The sequence below is a fragment of the Nicotiana sylvestris genome, chromosome 6 (genome assembly GCF_000393655.2).
Source record: "Nicotiana sylvestris chromosome 6, ASM39365v2, whole genome shotgun sequence".
NCBI lineage: Eukaryota > Viridiplantae > Streptophyta > Magnoliopsida > Solanales > Solanaceae > Nicotiana > Nicotiana sylvestris.
Window position 1 is genome coordinate 141,424,918 of NC_091062.1, and position 20,925 is coordinate 141,445,842.

A 20,925-nucleotide genomic window follows, 5' to 3' on the forward strand; every position below is an offset into this window, starting at 1 on the left:
GGTAGAGAATCCAGTTGATGATGAGTACATGCCACTTAGCACATACTTCCCAGTCGAAGAGGTCAATTCAATAGATGAAGTAGTTCCAGACGATCACCCTGTATGGAAAATGTATTTTGATGGAGCTATCAATATCGAAGGAGTTGGGATCGGGGCAATCCTCATCTCACCTATTGGACATCATTACCATGCAACAACCTGACTTTGGTTCTTCTGTACCAATAATATGGTAGAATACGAAGCTTGTATCATGGGTTTGAAAATGGCCATTGATCTGGATGTGCATGAACTATTGGTTATGGGAGATTCCGACTTGCTTATCCGGCAAGCCCAAGGTGAATGGGAGACTCGAGACATCAAGCTTATTTCGTACAGACAATGTGTGCAAGACTTGACAAAAAGATTCAAATCCATCAAGTTTAGGTACATTCCCAGGTTTCACAACGAGCTAGCCGATGCCTTGGCTACTTTAGCCTCGATGCTCCTTATCCAGGCAACACTCATATTGATCCACTAGAAATTGAAGTTCAGAATCAACACGGTTACTGCAATAAAATTGAGACAGAACCAGATGGTGAACCATGGTACTATGACATAAAACGATTCCTGAAAATAAGAGAATATCCAGAGTATGCCAAAGGGGATCAAAAAAGAACTATAAGGCAGCTCGCCAGTGGTTTTTTCCTGAATGGGGAAATTCTATACAAGAGGACCCCAGATTTAAACTTGTTGAGATACATAGATGCCACAAAAGCGGAGCGGATCATGAGCGAAGTGCATTCGAGGGTATGCAGACCTCACATGAATTGATATGTTTTGGCAAAGAAGATTATGCGGGCAGGGTATTATTGGCTTACTATAGAGCGAGATTGCTTTAGTTTCATTTGCAAGTGTCACCAATGCCAGATTCATGGTGACCTGATTCGTTCGCCTCCTTTGGAGTTGCATCCCATGTCCTCTCCTTGGCCTTTCGTTGCTTGGGGAATGGATGTTATTTGTCCAATCGAGCCAGAGACTTCAAATGGGCATAGATTCATTTTGGTTGCAATTGATTACTTCACCAAATGGGCGGAAGCCGTCACTTTTAAAGAAATCACCAAGAATGTAGTGGTAGACTTTGTTCATTCCAACATCATCTATCGCTTTGGTATCCCAAAGACCATTATCACTGATAATGCAGCCAATCTAAATAATGATTTGATGAAGGAGGTATGCGAACAATTTAAAATCATGCATCTCCATTCTACCCCTTACCGGCCAAAAGCTAATGGAGCCGTTGAAGCGGCGAACAAGAACATTAAGAAGATTCTTAGAAAGATGATCCAAGGTTCCAGGAAATGGCATGAAAATTTGCCTTTTGCTCTTTTGGGATACCGCATGACTGTTCACACATCTGTTGGTGCAACTCCGTATCTGCTTGTATATGGAATTGAAGCTGTAATACACGCTGAAGTCAAAATTCCCTCTCTCCGAATTATTGTGGAATCAGATATTGAAGACACTGAGTGGGTCAAGACTCAATTAGAACAACTGATGTTGATCGATGATAAACGGCTAGCAGTAGTGTGTTTTGGCCAGTTATACCAGCAAAGAATAACACGCGCTTACAATAAGAAAGTGCGCCCAAGGCAGTTTGAGGTAGGCCAGCTAGTTTTGAAACACATCCTTCCGCACCAGGTAGAAGCTAAAGGAAAGTTTGCCCCGAACTAGTAAGGACCCTACATCATCAAGAAAGTGTTACCAAAAGGGGCCTTGCACTTGGTAGATGAAGAAGGACGGGTACCAGACATGACTATTAATGCAGATGCAGTCAAAAGATATTATGTCTGATATATACCCACTGTAGAATTTTCACGCATATATTTTCTCATATCGTGATGACAAAGGATATCATTTGCTCGCTATCCAAATAGGTGTCACCCTACATATTTGTCTTCTTTGTTTCTGGAACTTGTGTATTTGTAAAAAGCAAAACAAAGGGGTCAAACAACAGATTTTCTGAGTCATTGAACTACGTCCGACCTGATTCCGAAAGGATACGTAGGCAGCCTTACCCTGGGTTCGGTCCCATTAGAACATAAAATCCATATTCCAATACTCCAAAAATGGGGCAAAAGTTTGTTTTATTTCATGATTTTTCTGTAAAAACGGTTCCAAAAGTTGTAATTCAGTTCAAGGTTCATTTCACCTTTTTACCTTTCAAGAACTTCTAATCGATATTTTTTGAGAATGTTTTAAGTTCCCATGCCAAGGGCGTTGGGAAACCTCCCTCATGCAGTATCTTAGTAAAAAACAAATAAAAAAAATGAGAGAGTCTTATCAGTGAAAACCCGTACGGACACTATAAGGCGACAGTAGGCATAGAAATGAAAGAGTCTTATTGGTAAAAACCCAGATGGTCCCCATAAGGCGACTGTTAGTAGATAAATGAGAGAGGTTAGTTAACGAAAACTTGCAAAGGGCGCTACTAGCCGAATGAGGGTCTTCGATTCTCCGGCATGAGCACAACCAAGACAATTTCAAGATGAACATTTGCAGCGGATTTCGAGAATTAGACAGCTCAGACGGAACAGGCGTCCAGTTGAAAATACATGTCATGATTCATTAAAGTCGGCACATACTGCCAGATAAGTCTCCCTATTCCTTTCCCAGAAAGGGACACCTTTTGTTTAAGCACAGTTCTTTTTCGCTTCCAATTATTATTCTGTTTTTAGCTATATTTTTTCTTTGAGTCCTTTTCGGTCTAATCCTGCATCAAAATCGAAGCAAAGAAAGGGTTGCAAAACTGTCTACAGTTTCCCCGTAATGTCGAGCACAATTTGGGGCATATATTGCATTGACGAAGGCACGAATCCATTTGTGATCTCATTTGGTAAGGCAAACAAAGTGTGTCAAAGAAACTGAAAAGGTCGCCTAAGCAAGACCTGCTTCATGAGAAAAGTTGATAAGCACTACGGACATAAACTGATACTGGGTGCAAGACAACTGAGTTTGATTTTAAAGAAAAATAGCCTTGCCTTAGAGACAAGAGTAGCAGTACCATGGACATCTGGGTATGAAACAACTGGGGGCAACATTGGAAAGACAAGGTCTCCAGAAAATGATACAAAGCAGCCGAGCATCTCGGTACCACGCTGAAAGAATCGGTTTTTTGACAGCAGTGGCCGTGAATCAAACTACTCAAGGCATCAAAGACACAAACCAACCACCACTTTGAAAACTCACTAATTTTTCTTTGTTTGAAGCAGGAACAAAGCAGTGCAGAATGGCGATTCTAAAAGAACGAATGTCACCAAACGTAAGCTCCTTAAAATCTCCATTTTCTTTCATTTTCAGCATGCATCACTATTGTTCACACCTCAATTTTTGTAGCTTAACTCAGGTAGCACCATTTCGCCTAGGGGGATCCAGCTCATAGTTCCAAGTAGAAGTACTCTTCGCTCAGGTTGTTTTACGTAGCTTAACTCAGGTGCAACTCATAGTTTCAAGTAGAAGTACTCTTCGCTCAGGGTGTTTTACACAGCTTAACTTAGGTAGAACCATTTCGCCTAGAGGGATCCAACTTATATTCCGGGTAGAAGTACTCTTAACTCAGGGTGTTTTACGCAGCTTAACTTAGGTAGAGCCATTTCACCTAGGGGGATCCAGCTCATAGTTCCAAGTAGAAGTACTTTTTGCTCAGGGTGTTTTATGTAGCTTAACTCACGTAGTACCATTTTGCCTAGGAGGATCCATCTCATATTCCGGCTAGAAGTAATCTTCGCTCAGGGTGTTTTACGCAGCTTAACTCAGGTAGAACCATTTCGCCTAGGGGGATCCAGCTCATAGTTCCGGGTAGAAGTAATCTTCGCTCAGGTTGTTTTACGTAGCTTAACTCAGGTAGACCTTTTTCCCCTAGAGGGATCCAACTCATAGTTCCGGGTAGAAGTAATCTTTGCTCAGGTTGTTTAATATAGTTTAACTTAGGTAGAACCTTTTTCACCTAGAGGGATTCAACACTTTATCAATAATACATGGTGCTAACGCCTGATTCTATTTCCTTCCAGTAAGATAGGGTACCAGCCCTGGTTACATTTCCTTTCAGTAGTACATGGTACTGATCCCTAATTACATAATCATTCGTTACCAAATTTTATCTCTTTTAACTAGTTTATACTATTGTTTCTGTCTGCCTTTCAATAAATTAGATAGTTTATAGCTTTCGCTGATAACTCACAAAATTTTCCTAGTCCAAACTGGGGCAGAAATTTTTTGTTCGTTTTGTTCATCTTTGATGGCTTTGCAGGCCTCGCTGCAGAGCACAAGTTGTAATGATCGAAGCTTGTAGTTTCAGTTATCATCAGAAGGACGATCACATGATAGTTGGAGTTAACTTTGACAACGTGTCGGCAACACAGCTTCTCAAGTTTCATTTTCTCAAATTCTGATCCATAAAGCAAGCAATCAATATTGATTCATAATCTTTTCTTCAAAGAGAATCAAGATCCAATCTAAGTTCAACACAAGCGAGCAAGTCAAGAATCAAGATTTGACTCCAGAAGACACATAGATAGGAATTTTGTAACTCTTAGCTTGTAGGAATATGTAGTTCTCTTCTTCTTTTGATGTAAGCAGCAAGTAACAGTCAACAACAACAACAACAACAACAAGAACAGTTTTAACTCCAGTGTATGGTAGTCCCAGCTACCAAATTTTCCCAGAACTACACTGACCTAATTCCTTTATAGCCAAGGATATGTAGGCAACCGCGGAAGCAAGGGTCGGCCACATTTTTCAAAAATGCTTCAATGGAGTAATACACGAGCAAGAATTAGCTATGGTATTCACTTTCTTTGTACGAAAACTCTTTATGTTCTCGAGCAAAGAGGGTCAGCTGTAAATACCTAATTTTTGCTCTTTCCATTTCTCCTACATTTTATTTTTCTTCTAGGTTAATTGTGTGCATTTATAGATTTTTGAATTTGATTTAGTCTAATTAGTTTGTTAAAAGGTTTAAGTGATTGAGTTAATTATTTCAAAGTTTAAATTGGCCCAAATTTGGACAAAATTGGCGGCCCAGACCCGGTCCATTTGTGGGTCTGCTGAGCATGGTAACAAAACGACGTCGTTTTGTTTAATGAGGCAAGATTGAATCTTAGCCACTCACCATCACATGATCCAACGGTCCTAATTCAATCTCTCACCTAGATATTTAATGCCTATAGAGACCGAAAATTGCCCCAATTTTCCCCCATATCCCTTTCTTCTTCCTCTCTCTTCTCACTCTCTCCTTTCTTCTTAGAGATCCGCCCATCGCCGCCTGCCAGAATTCGCTACCGGCGGCCGCCAAACTCCAATACACCCCAAAATTTTACCACTTCTTTTGCTCAACCTCTTCTCTATGAATCCGAACCCCAAATTCCCATAACCCTTCTCAATCTGCGTAAATATAAGCTTAACTGAAACCCTAGTCATCGTTCACCACCTCCAATCTCCGCCAAAATCGCACCATTTCATCTTCTTCTACTCCTCTCTCCATATCTCCAACTCATGTCCCTAAAATCCCCATCACTGCCGACCCGAACACCCCACTGTCCTGCCATTTCTACCCTCCTACTACCTTATTCTTTAAGCCTATTCGATCCAAAAACTTATGTTTCCTTCTAGTATGATGCCAGAACTTATTTGTTTAGGTGTATACTAAAAGAAAGCTTGCGTTTCGGGGTCGGATAGTCATTGGTTGATATCCTCTGCATCTTCTCGTTGTGCGATTTGGCTTCGATGGTGCCCGAGTATTGGTAACACCTCTTTCCTTTTTCTGATTTCGTTCTTGTAATTAGCATTAGGTTTAAAGTTTAATTCTCGTTCACATTTTTGTTGTTCTTATAAATTTAAGTAGTAATCTGTTGTTTGCTATTATTTTCATGTCATTGTACGCTGCTTCAAATCATTCCTTTTGTCGCTCGTCATGATTAGTTTAGACGTATCGGCTAGGCGATTGAGATCAATTGATCTACTTTTTGACTCATTAATCATTTAGTTGTTTACATTGATTAGTTTATTTTTATCAGTTTAGTTTTGTTGATTAATTGTTGGTCAGCTCAGAATCAATAGTTTTTAGTTGTCATGTTTCGTTATGCCTCCGGACTTTAACTGAAGTTTCAAAGTTTCTGAACTCCAAATGGAACCTGAATCATTTCCTTAGATTTCTGATTTTTATTGCCTACTACTTTATTGTAGTTATTGTAGTAATGTAAGTTCTGTTAGTGGTCGATTCTAGTTCATTTTCTATCTAGTTTTCAGTTTCGTCTTCGCTTAGTCAAACTTTTTCACTAAGTTTCTCTGTTAACACGTGTCTTGCTTGGTTTGATTTTAGTCATTAGGTTTAAAGTTCTCTTGATTGATTAATGGTTCAATGTTAAGTTTCAGTCACATGTTTGTGGTAGATCAATTATGTTCTGGTTACTTGCTTTTCATTTAGTTTGAGCAAGTAGTTTGGTATTGTTGTTATTAAAAGTTGCAGAGTAGATGAGTAATCATGTGTTAGGGGTACATTAGCAACTTATTTTTAGTACTAGAGTGGCTGAAATACTCCCTTTTACCCCATGCTTCTGCTACAGTTGTTGAAGGACTGTCCTTTTCCCTCTTGGACAGACTTTTCACAAAAGTATGTCTTTTGGGCAGGTATTTGGTAGCAAAAGTTATCCCTTTTGGACAGACTTTTGGTAATCCAAAATCTGTCAAAAGTTGCTTCTTTCTCCTACTTAAGAGCTCATTTTGACACACACAATCGAACACACTTAGCCATCACCTTCTACACCTTGAAAAAGCACAAAAACTTCAGAAAAGATCAACTGAACATACTGAATAACGAGCTGAAAATTCTGAACTTCGTGAGTGTTTCTTAGAGTGTAAAACTTGTAAGAAAAATAGAGGAATCCTAGGTGATTGCTTGGGGAAGTAGCTACTGGTTTCAAATACTTACTTGCTGGATTTTTCTGGGCTGTTTCTCGGGTCATAAGTTGTTGATTTTGCTGATGTTGCGTTGCTAAAATTCAGTCCCTCTCTTGCTAATATTTTTTCTTTGTTGATCAGGTAATTTCCTCAACTATTATACGACGTTAGGGTCAAGAATGAATGGAAAGGAAGTGTTTTGAATCCCTTTAGAGTATTATATACCTTGAAATTATTATGTTTGTGTATAATCTGTTTCCCTTTTAAGTATCAAGCATGTACAAGAGTTTAGCTAAACTTTTTTTTGTGTTAGTCAATGACTTGTTTAGATGATGTTCTAATTGCTGATTTTTTTTTTGTGTTAGACATTCCTTTCTACCTTCAATAGTGTAAATCTTGAATGAAGTTTATGGAAAGTCCTTCCATATAATGCTTCTGTTGTTTAGAATGTTGTAGTTAGAGTTCATATTGGTCTCCTAATGAATATGCTCTTAGTGACCAAATCTTGAAGCATGTTAGTGTCATTATAATCCTATCTTTCTCTTTTCTTAGTTATGAGTTTATATAACTGCTCTTAGAGGCTTTGCACAATCATTACATGAGTTGATGGCTTTCCTTATTTATTGATGGTTTCAAACTTAGTTCGAATTGAATGTCATATGGGTATACGGGTTAAAAGAAAAGCTCAAGATAATTTAAATAGAAATAGACTTGAGTTAAATAGAAATTAAGTTTTGTTCTCTATTTAAAGAAGATATGTAATAGGAAATTAATTTTTTTTAATAGTTAGATTGCCAAATTTGTTTAAAAACAATTACTAAATGATCCAATGTTGGTGTAAATTTAGGCAATTTGGCTAGGCCCATTTTATTGTGAACCAAGTCCATAAGCATATAAGATGGACTAATGCCTTGAAAAGTTAATAAGCAAAAATGACCCAAGCCATCAAATGCCGATTCCTTTACTAACTCCAATAACAATAAATTTTCTTAATAGTTAAAATTATTTTATAAATTAATCACTCATAATTTTCTCATTTTTATAATATAAAACGCTAGGCAATTAGTAGGCACGCTTTAACTCACAGAATCGCTTGCGTAGCGTGATGCTTAACATTCAATAAATTAATTCAAAAATCTCATACCGTACCCATTAGTTTAATTAATTTCTAATCTAATTAATTCTTTTGCTAAAATCACGGATTCGCTTGCGTAGCGCGATACTTAATATTTTAGTAATTTCTTTAAGTGTAGTAACTTTTTTTTCAAAAGTAATAATGTACTAATAATCTTTGTCATAACTACGGATTCGCTTGCATGGCACTGTTATGATAAAATTAATAAATTTCATCTTGATCACGCATTCGCTTGCGTAGTGTGCTTATGACATCTTATTGTTCAAAATTTTCTTTAATATTTCTAATAATTAAGGAATAAAAGTGGATAGTTAAAACATGAAAATCATATAAATCACAGTTTGTCCAAAATTAATTCAAGCCAAGTTTTAAGTCAATAAAACGACCGTGCTAGAATCACGGGACTTGGGAATGCCTTACACTTTCTCCCCGGTCAACAGAATTCCTTACCCGAACTTGGTTTTCGCGGACCGATATAAAAGAGTCAAATATTCCTTTGAATAGGGATTCAAATAAAAGATGACTTGGAATACCCAAAAATCAATTCCAAGTGGCGACTCTGTAAATAATCCCTACTCAAATTTATCACTTTAATTGGAAAAACTCTTTAACCCATAAATCCATACACATATATTCTTTGGCGGGGGTAGAAAAGGGGTGTAACAGTCAATATCTATATGTTTGGTTCGTTCATGAAATATAGGATTAGCTGCTATTTGGATAGCAGCTTTGCTATCACAGAACAAATCAACAGGCTGCTGCACTTCAACCCCAAGTTCCTTGAACAACCCTATTAGTCAGCTACACAGGATGACATGCTTCTGAACTCAGCTTCAGCTGAACTTCTAGCTACAGTCTCTTGTTTCTTAGATTTCCATGACACCAAGGCATCTCCAAATTTTACAAGCTATCTTGTGACAGACCTTCTAGTCTGCAAACATGAACACCAATCTGGGTCACAGAAAGCTTGTAGTTGTTTGGTTTCTGTTGCTAGCATTAGGAGTCCCAAACCTGGTGATGCTTTCAGATATCTAACAATTCTTAGGGCAGCTTCCATGTGAGATTGTTTTGGAGCATGCATATACTGACTTAGCACCTGTACTCCAAATGAGATGTCTGATCTAGTCATGGTCAAATATAAGAGTCTCCCTACAAGCGTTTGGTATTATCCAGCATCATCTGATATAGGATCTTCATGACCTGTACCTTTGTTCAAAGTTCTAACATATTCAATTGAGGTAAGTTTCTGATTGCACTCCAAGGGATTTCCAGCTGTTTTTGCTCCTCTTAGGCCAAATTCAGAGATCAACTCCAAGGAATACTTTCTTTGACATATATGTATTCCTTTGTTTGACCTAGAAAATTCAATGCCTAAGAAGAATTTTAGTTCTCCTAGGTTTTTCATATTAAACTTTTTCTGAAGATCTTCCCTAGTTTTGATCAATAAATCATTGTTGCTTCCTGTAATGATCAAATCATTCACATATATGAGAATCAAAACTATGTCCCTTCTAGTTGCTGTGTGAAAAGTGAGTGTCACACCTCCTTTTTACACACCCGAAGGTAGTAAAGGAGTTTTTCTAGTTAAAGTGACATTCGAAACGAGATTATTTAATTTAAAATTCAGAGTCGCCACTTGGAATAATTTATGGTGATCCAAGTCACCGGTTTATAATCCCGAATTGAGGAAGTATTGACTCTGTTTTACAGTCTGCGAACACAGAAATCCGGGTAAGGAATTTTGTTAACCCGGGAGAAGGTGTTAGGCATTCCCGGGTTCTGTAGTTTTAGCACGGTCGCTCAACTATTATTATTGGCCTAATTATCTAATCTAATTATACATTTTAAACCTGCGTGCCCTTTTAACTTTTTAGTCGCTTTTAATATTTCAGGAAACTTCAAGGTTATTTAAAACACATCGTAAGCCCCGCTACATGAAATGCGCCCGTGGTTCACGACACGTTCTATTTAACCTTGTTGGAAATGAGAATCGGGTCACATGAAATGTACACCCGGATTTATAACATGCTTATTTCATTATTATTATTCAGAATTATGGCAGGGTCACATGAAATGCACACCCGAGCCCCTTTAATCTAATTTGACGTAGTTCAACCAACGAGTAGCAACCCAATCTCTATACTATGACAAAATTGTGTTCAGCTATAACCAATTCGAGTAACATACGAGCAGATAACTAAATGAACAAATTCAAAAACTATGAAAAAACAACTACACATACAAAGGGACAAACAGATCCTAGACATGAATGCTAGTGTATCCATGAACAAAATGAAATGCAGCAACTAGCCACTAGCTAAAACCATAAGAATTCAAAGTAAAACAAACTTGTCACATTATTTTAACCATACTGGTGACAGAAGTAACGTGCAATTATAAAGGAGTTAATGAACTTACATGGATAGTGAAAATAATTGCTACTGCCAAAATAGCATATCCTGCATTGTGCGATGAAAATTCACGGCGTAGATGCCTTGCGACGAAAACACAGAAAACAGTGACGGGTACTATGATAAGCAATAAGGTTATAAGCAATGACTTTGCATCCAGACCAAAACAAACAGAGCTTTTCCAATTAATGAGAACCTCTGACATTACAAATTCTATTTTGATACAAAATAGCTATGGCCTACGATGACTGGAACCTGAACCGTGTGCGCCAGTGAACCTCGGACTCTGACCTCGAACGGACTCAAATCCAGACCTCAAAACTTACCGGAGTCGGTGATGTTACTGCCACGACGATGACAACACTGTTAGTTTTAAACCCATCCGACATAGAAGTGAAGATATCGGCTGCTGCTTTGTGCATTCAAAGAAGCAGCAGCGGCTCCAATGGTTTCTTGGGTGTGGGTGGTCGTGAGTGAGTGTTTTTCAGCGGGTTTCAGGCAGTGAGGTCCGGCGGCTTGGGTTGGGGTGAAGGAGATGATATCAGGGGTCGTTGTATTGTGTGTGGTTGTTTTATTTTTGTGAAGAAGGTGAACGTTGTATATCCTCCTCAATAATGGTGGATCTTATGTGTCTTAGGTCCTCTAGGTTCTGATAGCTTAGGTCCAGGGGTCACGAAGAAGATGACTTCGAGGGGGGGTCTGTATTGTATATTGCGGCGCTCCTCAAGTTCCTAGGTCAGCCTTTGCCCCTTCGTATCTTTTCAACTGATCTTTCTTTGTTAGCTTAGCTCATTTTCAGGAGTAGGTCTATATATCATTGTATAGTCTAGGTCTAGGTTTTTGTAGGGTTTTTAGATTAGGGGTATGAGCCTAAGAATTATGGGCTTGGTAATTATGGGCTAGGTCCAAAAATTAGGCCTAAAAATGGGTTGCTTGAGCCCAAGTTTTATTATTTCCTCGCGAACGAGATTAAAAATGCGATGTCATTTATTAATTAATCCTACTTAAGTAAAATAACTATTAAATTAAGACTGACCGTTAAAACGAAACTATTTTTTGGTATTTTTCAAGATTAAAAATGACTACAAAACAATAATAAAACTATTTTTTTTGTAATTTTTGTTTTCTTGTAATAAAATAAAGTAAAAGAGTAAAAATGAGTTGAAATAGCTATATTATGCCTAAATTAAATATTTACGTGAATATGAAAAATCTTGGGGAGGGTCAAAAATCACATGTCTACAGCTGCCCCCCTTTGACTGGAAACGCGAAGAGTTTTCGGACAAAGAACGACTAGACAGATTTTTTGACCCAAACCTTATTTAAGGAGACCAAAACTAAGCAAAAAGGGGAATGTGACCGAGCCCTGGTATCTGAGCTGCCTACATATCCTTGGCTATAAAGGAATCATGCCACGTGTAGTTCAGAGGTGAGTGAGATGATGGAGTATACCGAGGTGGAGAGACGATCGAGGTGCCGTTCTGTTGAGGTTCCGGTGCGCAGTCCTAATGTTACATCAAAAATCAAAATATGAAAAATACTAGCTAAGCCTATCAACTACGAGTTACAAGATTCATATCTATAAGTCTTCTGAAGCTTGATCTTGAGTCTTGAGTGGTTCTTCATGCAGAATTTAGATTTGAACCTTGGCGCTTGCTAGTTGTAGGTGCTAGTTCATCCTTCTTCAGCTTTTCAGATCAAGACCAGGCATGTAGTGCTTATGACCTCGGCCATGTCTTAAGCAGCCCACATCTTTCATCAACTTTTGCATTTGGATTAACTTCTTGCCTTTCTCTTCTTTTTTTCTTTATTGTCACTAACTTCTGTTGATCACCTCGGACTGTTGGCTCACATTCTTGCCGTGAGCTTCTTTTGTTGCTGACTTGAATTGCATTCTGAAGTGAATTCTCTTATTATCCAGGTAGGCGCCTGATTGCCAATACTCGACATGTCATCCTTTGAAACTTGTTGCTTTCCCTTTGTTCTCCAGGTGGGCTCCTGATTGCTATCTTCCTTTGAACATTGTTGCTTTCCCTTTGTTCTCCAGGTGGGCTCCTGATTGCTGAACACTTGCACTGCTTTTCCTTGAAACTTGAATTGCTTCCCTTTGTTCTCCAGGTGGGCTCCTGATTGCTGAACTCCTTTGAACCTTGCTGTTTTCCCTTCGTTCTCCAGGTGGGCTCCTGAATGCTAAACACTTGCACTGCTTTTCCTTGAACCTTGAGCTACTTCCCTTTGTTCTCCAGGTGGGCTCTTGATTGCTAAACTCTTTTGAATGTTGCTACTTTCCCTTTGGTTCTCTAAGTAGACGCCTGATTTCCAACACTTGCATTGCTTTTCTTGAAACATGAACTGCTTTCCTTTGTTCTCCAGGTGGGCTCCTGATTGCTGAACTCCTTTGAATGTTGCTGCTTTCCCTTTGTTCTCCAGGTGGGCTCCTGATTGCTGAACACTTGCATTGGTTTTCCTTGAAGCTTGAACTGCTTCCCTTTGTTCTCCAGGTGGGCTCCTGATTACTGACCTCCTTTAAATGTTGTTGCTTTCCCTTTGTTCTCTAGGTGGGCTCCTGATTGCTGAACACTTGCATTGTTTTTACTTGAAACTTTAACTGCTTCCCTTTGTTCTCCAGGTGGGCTCCTGATTGCTGATCTCCTTTGAATATTGCTGCTTTCCCTTTGTTCTCCAGGTGGGCGCCTGATTGTTGAGCACTTGCACTACTTTTCCTTGAAACTTGAACTGCTTCCCTTTGTTCTCCAGGTGGGCTCCTGATTGCTGAACTCCTTTGAATGTTGCTGCTTTCCCTTTGTTCTTCAGGTGGGCGCCTGATTTCCAGCACTTGTGCTGCTTGTCCTCGAAATATGAACTGTTTTCCCTTTGTTCTCCAGGTGGGCTCCTGATTGTTGAACTTGAACTACTTCCTCTTGAGACTGCTTTTCCTTTGAACTGCCTTCCCTTGCTCTCTAGAGGGTGCCTGATTGCCGAACTTGATCCGCTTTCCTTTGAACTTGTGTCGTCCTCCCTTTGTTCTCCTAGTGGGTGTCTGATTTCATCAAAACAAAAGAAATTTTTCTGCCCCAGTTTGATATTGGGAGCATCTGTGAGTAGAACAAATTCTAAACTAAAATCCTTTATCCTGAAAATTTCAAACCAAGCCTTATCTCAAAAGTGAAAAGCTTAGATGCCAAATTATACTTCCCAAAAATAGCCCTCTCATCAGACCTTGTCATTTGCGATGGCCTCAAAACTTACCAAATCATGTTATCCAGGAAGGTACTAGAATTCAGTACCGAGCTTGTCTGGTACCTGCTTTTCTCACGGAGGGTTTCTCCAGAACAAACAAAATTTCCTGCCCCTGTTTCACTCAATGAAAACTTGTGAGTTAAAACATGGTGGTTGGTTTGTGGTCTTGACTTTGAGGGCGATTGCTCCTTCACTTCCCATGGTAACTTCGATTTAAACTCAAAAGACCTTTCCTGTTTATTGACTGACCGCTTTCTCTATCACCCTTCTTACGGAGAATACCTCTGATCTGTTCAAACCCAATACCATTCGTCGGTTGCAATGTTCATGAATTGACATATACCAAGCCTTTGTATTTCACATGAATCCCAAAGCGTGTCAATTGTCACCTACTATGTGAGCATGCTGTTCTTTCCTGACTTAAACCACTGGCCTTGGCCTTGAGGTCTATTGCTCCTTCACTTGCCATGATAAACTGATTTCCGCTTGGAAGACCTTGCTTGTCACTGGTTAACCCTTTCTTTGCCAATATTATCATAGAAAATACCTTTGATCCATTCACCCAACACCAACCATCTGTTGCATTGTTCATGAATTGACATATACCAAGCCTTAGTATTTCACATGAACCCCAAAGCACGTTGATTCTTACCAACTCCGTGCGCATGTTGTTCTTTCCTAACTTATGCCATTTTGATGGGCTAACCAGATCCTGTTTTGTGCATTTTGGAAAGCTGGTGGCAAATTTTGAAGTCATTTCTCACTTGTTCTGACCAAACAGACTCGAAAAGAGGGAGTAAACAAGACAAAAGGAACAGAGTAAAAGATAATGGAAAGAGATGATTCCTAACCAGAAAACTACAAAGTAAAAACTTATCAGATGTGGATACCAACTCTAATGACCATGACATGCACCTTTGGATTAAGTGGCCTAATCTGTCAAACAAGTATGATGTTCAAATCTTGTTATACCCCCTAAGTCGTGAAACTGGGCTTCAATGCTCCGATTATACAATCCGATTCCTGATCCTTATTCGACTTGTAGTGCCCGAAGAGTTTTCACTATCAAGCCTCTCTCATTTTGTTATTTCTCTCGACTCACCGTTGCCTTATGGTGCCTGTGAAGGTTTTCACCAATAAGACTCTCTCATTTTGTTCTTTTCTTCTTATTTCCTCCGATTCTACAGATGACAAGGCATTACCCATAGTAAAACATCATATACCCTTGGCATGCCTTAACTCAGCACTCTCAAAGATTATCCGGGAGGGCTTTCTTGGACTGTAATGTGGCTTTTGGACAGGATTAGAAAGAAAGAATATCATAAAGGCTCAAAGAAACTATGACAACGAGGTTAATTTATTTTCAACTTTTGGAATCTATTCTAAAACTTTGCCCCAATTTCTAAAGTAGCGGAATTTGAATTTATTTTTCCCTCTCTTTTTTTCTTCTTTTTTTTTGGGATTTTCCACTCTCGACTTCGTGGGATTATAAAATATTTTATTTGGTACGACCGAACCGTGAGGTTGCCTACGTATCTTGTGGTGAGAAGAATCAGGTCAAACGTAGTTCACGAGACTACTTTTTGTTACTATTTTCCCTTTTTTTCTTTTTTTTCTTTATCTCTATTTTCCCTTTTTTTTGAATCTTACTTTTGGAATGAACTTCTAAAATAAACCTATGGGGGCATGAACTTTTTTTCTTTTTTCGTATGACTCTAACTTGATTCCAAAAGAGGGAAGGTCAAAGAAATCAGTACATGCTCAAAAAGGGTATCGAATGGTATAAGTGTTTGGGTAGCTGAAAGAGGGCCTCCCAATCCCTGAAAATGCCAAATACAACACATGCAACTTGAAATGAAAAAGGAATAGCACGCACAATATTTCTTTTACAGCTTTGACATTAATATCAGTGATATACCTTCCACACTTTTTTAGTGCCTTGTCAAGTACAGAACCCTTGTTGGGTGATTCCCTCTTCACAATGGATATTCTCCGTCGATTCTGAGACAACTTTGTTGACTTTATCTTGTTACTTGAGGTACATTTGAACTCAAAGTTGTTTGCTTCAAACGGTCTAGGATGCACTCTCCTTTAACGAATTCTTGTCACCCTATTAACTTTCCCAATTATCTGCCCCAGTTTCACACAGTTCGGGCTTCAAATGATCTCGAAATTCCTTTACTTATTTCCCTCAAATGTCCTTATAATCTTCACAATTGTTTTATTGCTTTATGATTAAACTAACCTTTAAAACCAGGCCTAGAATTATGCGTGCATGTCTTGTCACCAGAACCAGCATGAAGAGAACTATAAAAAGAGAAGAGAGCTAAACAGAAATGACTAGAAATAATAAAAAATAGAAAACTGTATTAGACAAACGGTGAAGGGGTTTGAACAACAAAACAAGCACTAAACTGGGGTTACAACCCTGGAACAAACCTAGACAGCACTAAACGAGTTACTACGACTAAACAAACCAGGAAAAATAAAAGGATAGAAGGGTTTGAGCCACAAGACAATATCTGGGTTACAACCCTGAAATAAATCGGACAACAGAAATGACAACAAAATAAACCACCAATACTCCTCCCTGGTTAACCAAGAAAGGATCATTTTTCCAATCACCAAGCTCAACATCTTAGCCACTGAATTCTGCATCAATAATACTAGGACTTTCACAAGTCTTTATCACATTGTTCTTAACAAATTGCTTTTGGGTTCCCTTTATTGGCTCATTCTTAATATCAACCTCTGATAGCACTGAAATCTTTGCAGCGCGTGGACCTTCGAGGATCTTAGAAGAATTCTCATATTCCTTTTCAAAACAAATCATACTCACCATATGCGTCTCATTACGAATAGGCGATAGACTTTGGCTAGTGTCTGCTACATCTGGATTTTGCACGACAATGTCACCTGCATCAATAAGCTTCTGAATTGCATTTTTCAGGTGCCAACACTTTTCTGTATTGTGACCCGGGGCATCGGAGCAATATGCGCACCTTTGAGAAAAATCAAACTTCTTTGGCAAAGGGTTTGGTATTTTTATCTGAATCGGCTTCAACATGTCCAATTGCCTCGACCTTTGGAACAAACTGGTATATGATTCTCCAATAGGGGTGAAAGCCTTTTCTTTTTTCAGTAGTCTTTCCAATTTGTATTCTGGCCTCGGTTGGAACTTGGCTAGGTGGCTTATATGCTTGAGGGGGCGGGTAAGACATTTGGGGAAATGGTGCGGGCCATCGCAGGCCTCGTGAGTGTGGAGCATATGGTGGTGCATTGTGGATAGGGTACTAGGAAAGTGATGTATGACTTTGGGGGTTCTGTGGAGAGAAGTAGCATTGGGGAGGATCATCTGGTGCACAAGGATATCCATGGGGTTGATGTCGAGGCTGAAAGTGTTGAGCAGGAATGCCCAGCGGATCATCTTTTCTATTTCTCTTTCTTACACCCAAACTTACTAGGATGTTCTGAATGTCTTTCGTAGTATCTTTCAATGCCGAATAACTCATGATTTTACCTGACTTGATTCCCTCTTCTACCATCTCCACCATTTTTACCACATCGTTGAAAGGTTTACCCAAGGTCAGAATCAAATGACTGAAGTAGGTGGGCCCTTGAGCTTGTAGGAAAAGCTCAACCATTTCTTCTTCACCAATCGGGGGGCTGACTCGAGCAGCTTGCTCCCTCTATCTGAGCCCAAACTCCCTAAAGCTTTCCGCCTCCGGTTTCTTTTCCATCTTAGATAGAGAGGAGCGGTCTGGGGTAATGTCTAATTTGTATTGAAAGTGTCGAACAAAATCTTGAGCCATGTCGCCCAATGGATGTTACTTACTGACATCTTGATGATTATGTCATTACAAAGCTGCCCCAGTCAAGCTCTCACTGAAATACGCCATCAACTAATCATCTTTCTCGCCAACACTTCTCATTTCCCTGCAATAACCCCTTAGATAGGCTACCAGATCTCCACGCTCCTCATACAAATTGAACTTTGGCACTTTAAACCCCGCAGGCAGGTGAACATCAGGGAACATATGAATCTGATTTCTCATCCCTTGCATGCTCCTTAAGAACTGTTCTATACCTTTCAGCTTCCTAGATATTTCATCTCGCCCTTATTTTCCTATGACCTTTTCATTTTCAGCATGAGGCTCATTTCGAGGGCTCTGCTTGTACGAGTCAAGAACCTTGTGGGCAACCTCTGAGGGGTAATATTGGGCATTATGAGCTTTGAGTAGGTATTCATTGTTGGGGATAGTGGATATGACAGGAGGGCAATTTTGGGGAAAGGTAATTGGAGGACGAGTGATGGAGCTACTAGGGTGGTTGGGAAAGCTGTGATAAGCAGGTGGATCTGGAGAGTATGGGGGATCATCTAGCACTATGACCAAAGTTTGGGTAAGGGTAGCATCTAAGAAGCTAGGTGGTGCCTTCCCAGTCATCCAAGCCTGATACATGTCCGCCATGTGTTGTCTTAACATCCTTACCTGTTCAACCAACCCATTGTCCTGTTCAACCAATTGCTTTTGGGCACCCGTATCAACCAACTCAGTTCTGTTGTCATCTGACATTGCCTTTCAACTTTATGTTGTAGAGAAAAGTTACCACTTTAAGAACCACAAACCAACCACCCTTCTGATTTACAACAAAAGGAACAAAATGAGGTCATCATGTTAACGTTAGGGTATTTAACAGCTAAAATATCACATTGCGTGCAATGCACCTAGAAACAATTAATGGTTGTAGAATGACTTCTAGGGTCACAAGGTCACTTGGCATCATCCCAATTTTGTTCATTTCAATCCTCTCTTTTCTTTTCTTTTCTAGCACTTCTTGGCTTGCTCATTTTCCTTCCTTTTTTCTTTCTGATTGTTGCTCTTTTCTTTCCTCTCATTTCTCACGTCCCACTACTTCACCTTTTTTCTCTCTCTTTTTTTTTCCTTTTTCTTTTAATAAATGAAAAAAATGATTCGATCGAACCCTATGTAGGTTGTCTACGTATCATGGCCCGCATAAATCAGATCTTTTCGTAATTCGAGAAGATCAGGAATAAAGTAAACAAACTAACATTCTCATTTCTTTTCTTTTCCTTTTCTTTTTTTTACCTTAATGACTACTCTGATGAGAAAAGAGAAATAAAAGAAGCAAATCCTTTTTTTGTTAAATTTTCTAGACTTAATATTCCATATCCTATTCTAAACTCAATCTTATACGAGCAAGAAAGATTTCAAACCAAGAAATGAAAAAGATAAAAAAAAATGTTTTTCGATTTCAGTTTGATTACCTAAGGGAGAAACTCTGAAAATAAACCAAAGATAAAGTATGTTGTTTTCTTTTTCTTCTATGTACAATGTCCTAGAGTTTTAGTAAAAATAAAAGAACTTTTTTTAAGTCATTGTTCATCAATTTCCCAAAGAAAAACCTCAAAAGAAAATCTTTTTGGATTTTTGGAATTAATATCTTAAAAGAAAACTTTAAAAGATGTACTAAAGAAAATTCTCTTTTTTTAAATTTTTGGTCATAATATACTAAAAGGAAATATAAAAGCAATATTAATTCAATAAAGGAAAACCACCTCAAATGATTTTTTTTATTCCTAGAATTAGTATTCTAAAGAAAACTTCTAACGGAAATATAAAATCCCAGTTGCTGCAGTGCCTCAGTCAACTTGAGATTCCACTACCTTGGTGCTTGTTTCAAACCATACAATGATTTTTGTAGTTTGCAGACTTGTTTGGTCTCCCCCTGTCTAGCAAACCCTTCTGGAATAGTCATATAGACTTCCTCCAAAAGATCACCTTGCAAAAAAACATTGTGAACATCCATTTGATAGATGAACCAATGTCTTGAAGCTGCCACAACTAATATTGATCTAACAGTGACCATTTTAGCTACTGAAGAGAAGGTTTCTTTGTAGTCTAATCCTGCTTGTTGACTATAACCCTTGGCTACCATTCTTGCCTTATATCTCTCGACTTCTCTTGAAGATTTATATTTGACTTTGAATACCCATTTGCAACCAATAGGGGTCTTTCCCTCAGGTAGATCAACAATGCTCCAAGTGTTATTGTCTTCTAGTGCTGCAATTTCCAGTTTCATAGCTTCAATCTACTTTGGATCTGCACCTGCTTCTTTGTAACTAGCAGGCTCAACAATAGATGAATAGGAGTTTAAGGCAGTCTTATAAGGTGGGGTTAGATGTTCATAACAGATATAAGATGACAAGGGGTAGGCACAATTGGATTTTTTAGTAGTGACAAAGTCTTGTATCCACAGAGGTTGTTTGACAATTCTAGAGAATTTTCTAAGTGTTTCAGATTGTTGAGGTTCAGTGATAGGTATTGAACTGATGCTAGATGTATTAGTTACTGTGATGTTAGGTGTGACTGGATGTAAGGAATGATCTGTATTGGTGGATGGATTTAAAGTTGTAGGGTTTTCTGTAGCTAAGTCTTCTTGTATAGTTTGAGAGGTTATTGTATTGTTATGAGTGGTGTTTAGAATATTTCTTGGTGGATCAGATGTAGATTCTAGTAATGGAAACAGGGGAAGAGTAGAAGGAGTGAAGTGTCTAAAAGGAAATAGGTCTTCTCTGAACACCACATTCCTGCTCACAAAGAATGACTTAGCATGTAGATCATAGAGTTTGTACCCTTTTTGAGTAGAAGATAATCCCATTAAGGCAGCAGGAATGGCTCTAGGTGACATCTTATTAGTAATATTGGGGTTTGATGCATAGGCAAGACAACCAAAAATTTTTAAATAATCAAAATTAGGAGGATGTGAATGTAGCATTTCAAAAGAAGATTTATACTGTAAGATGACAGAAGGTAACCTGTTAAGCAGATAAACAGTAGTAGCAACACACTCTCCCTAAAATTTCAGAGGCACAACTCCTTGAAACCTTAAGGATCTGGCTACATTTAGAATAGATCTGTGCTTCCTCTATACTACACCATTTTGCTGAGGTGTATAAACACAAGAGCTTTGGTGTACAATACCATTTTATTTAATCAACTCATCAAACTGAGAGTTAAAGAACTCACAGCCATTGTCTGTTCTTAATGTTTGAACATTAGAGTTGAACATATTCTTCACTAAAGCTAGAAACTGCTACACAATGACAAAAGTTTCAGCTTTATTATTCAATAGAAATATCCAAGTATACCTAGAAAAGTCATCCACCAATATTAGGAAATATCT

The 20,925-nt window shown here is 38.6% G+C and overlaps 1 protein-coding gene across 1 annotated transcript; it reads left to right on the plus strand.

Annotated features, from left to right (window-relative positions):
• Positions 1-262: 262 nt before the first annotated feature.
• Positions 263-4,427, plus strand: LOC138871400 (uncharacterized). The gene is made up of 4 exons (XM_070149276.1): positions 263-335; positions 494-786; positions 907-1,694; positions 4,286-4,427. Exons 1-4 carry the CDS (start codon positions 263-265, stop codon positions 4,425-4,427), a joined length of 1,296 nt encoding a protein of 431 aa, XP_070005377.1.
• Positions 4,428-20,925: the final 16,498 nt, after the last annotated feature.

Coding starts and splice junctions, on each gene's coding strand:
- LOC138871400 (XM_070149276.1), top strand. CDS start 263: ATGGCCATTGATCTGGATGTGCATGAACTATTGGTTATGGGAGATTCC. Junction 787..906: donor TGAGCGAAGTGCATTCGAGG/GTATGCAGACCT, acceptor CACCAATGCCAG/ATTCATGGTGACCTGATTCG. Junction 1,695..4,285: donor CAGGTAGAAGCTAAAGGAAA/GTTTGCCCCGAA, acceptor ATGGCTTTGCAG/GCCTCGCTGCAGAGCACAAG.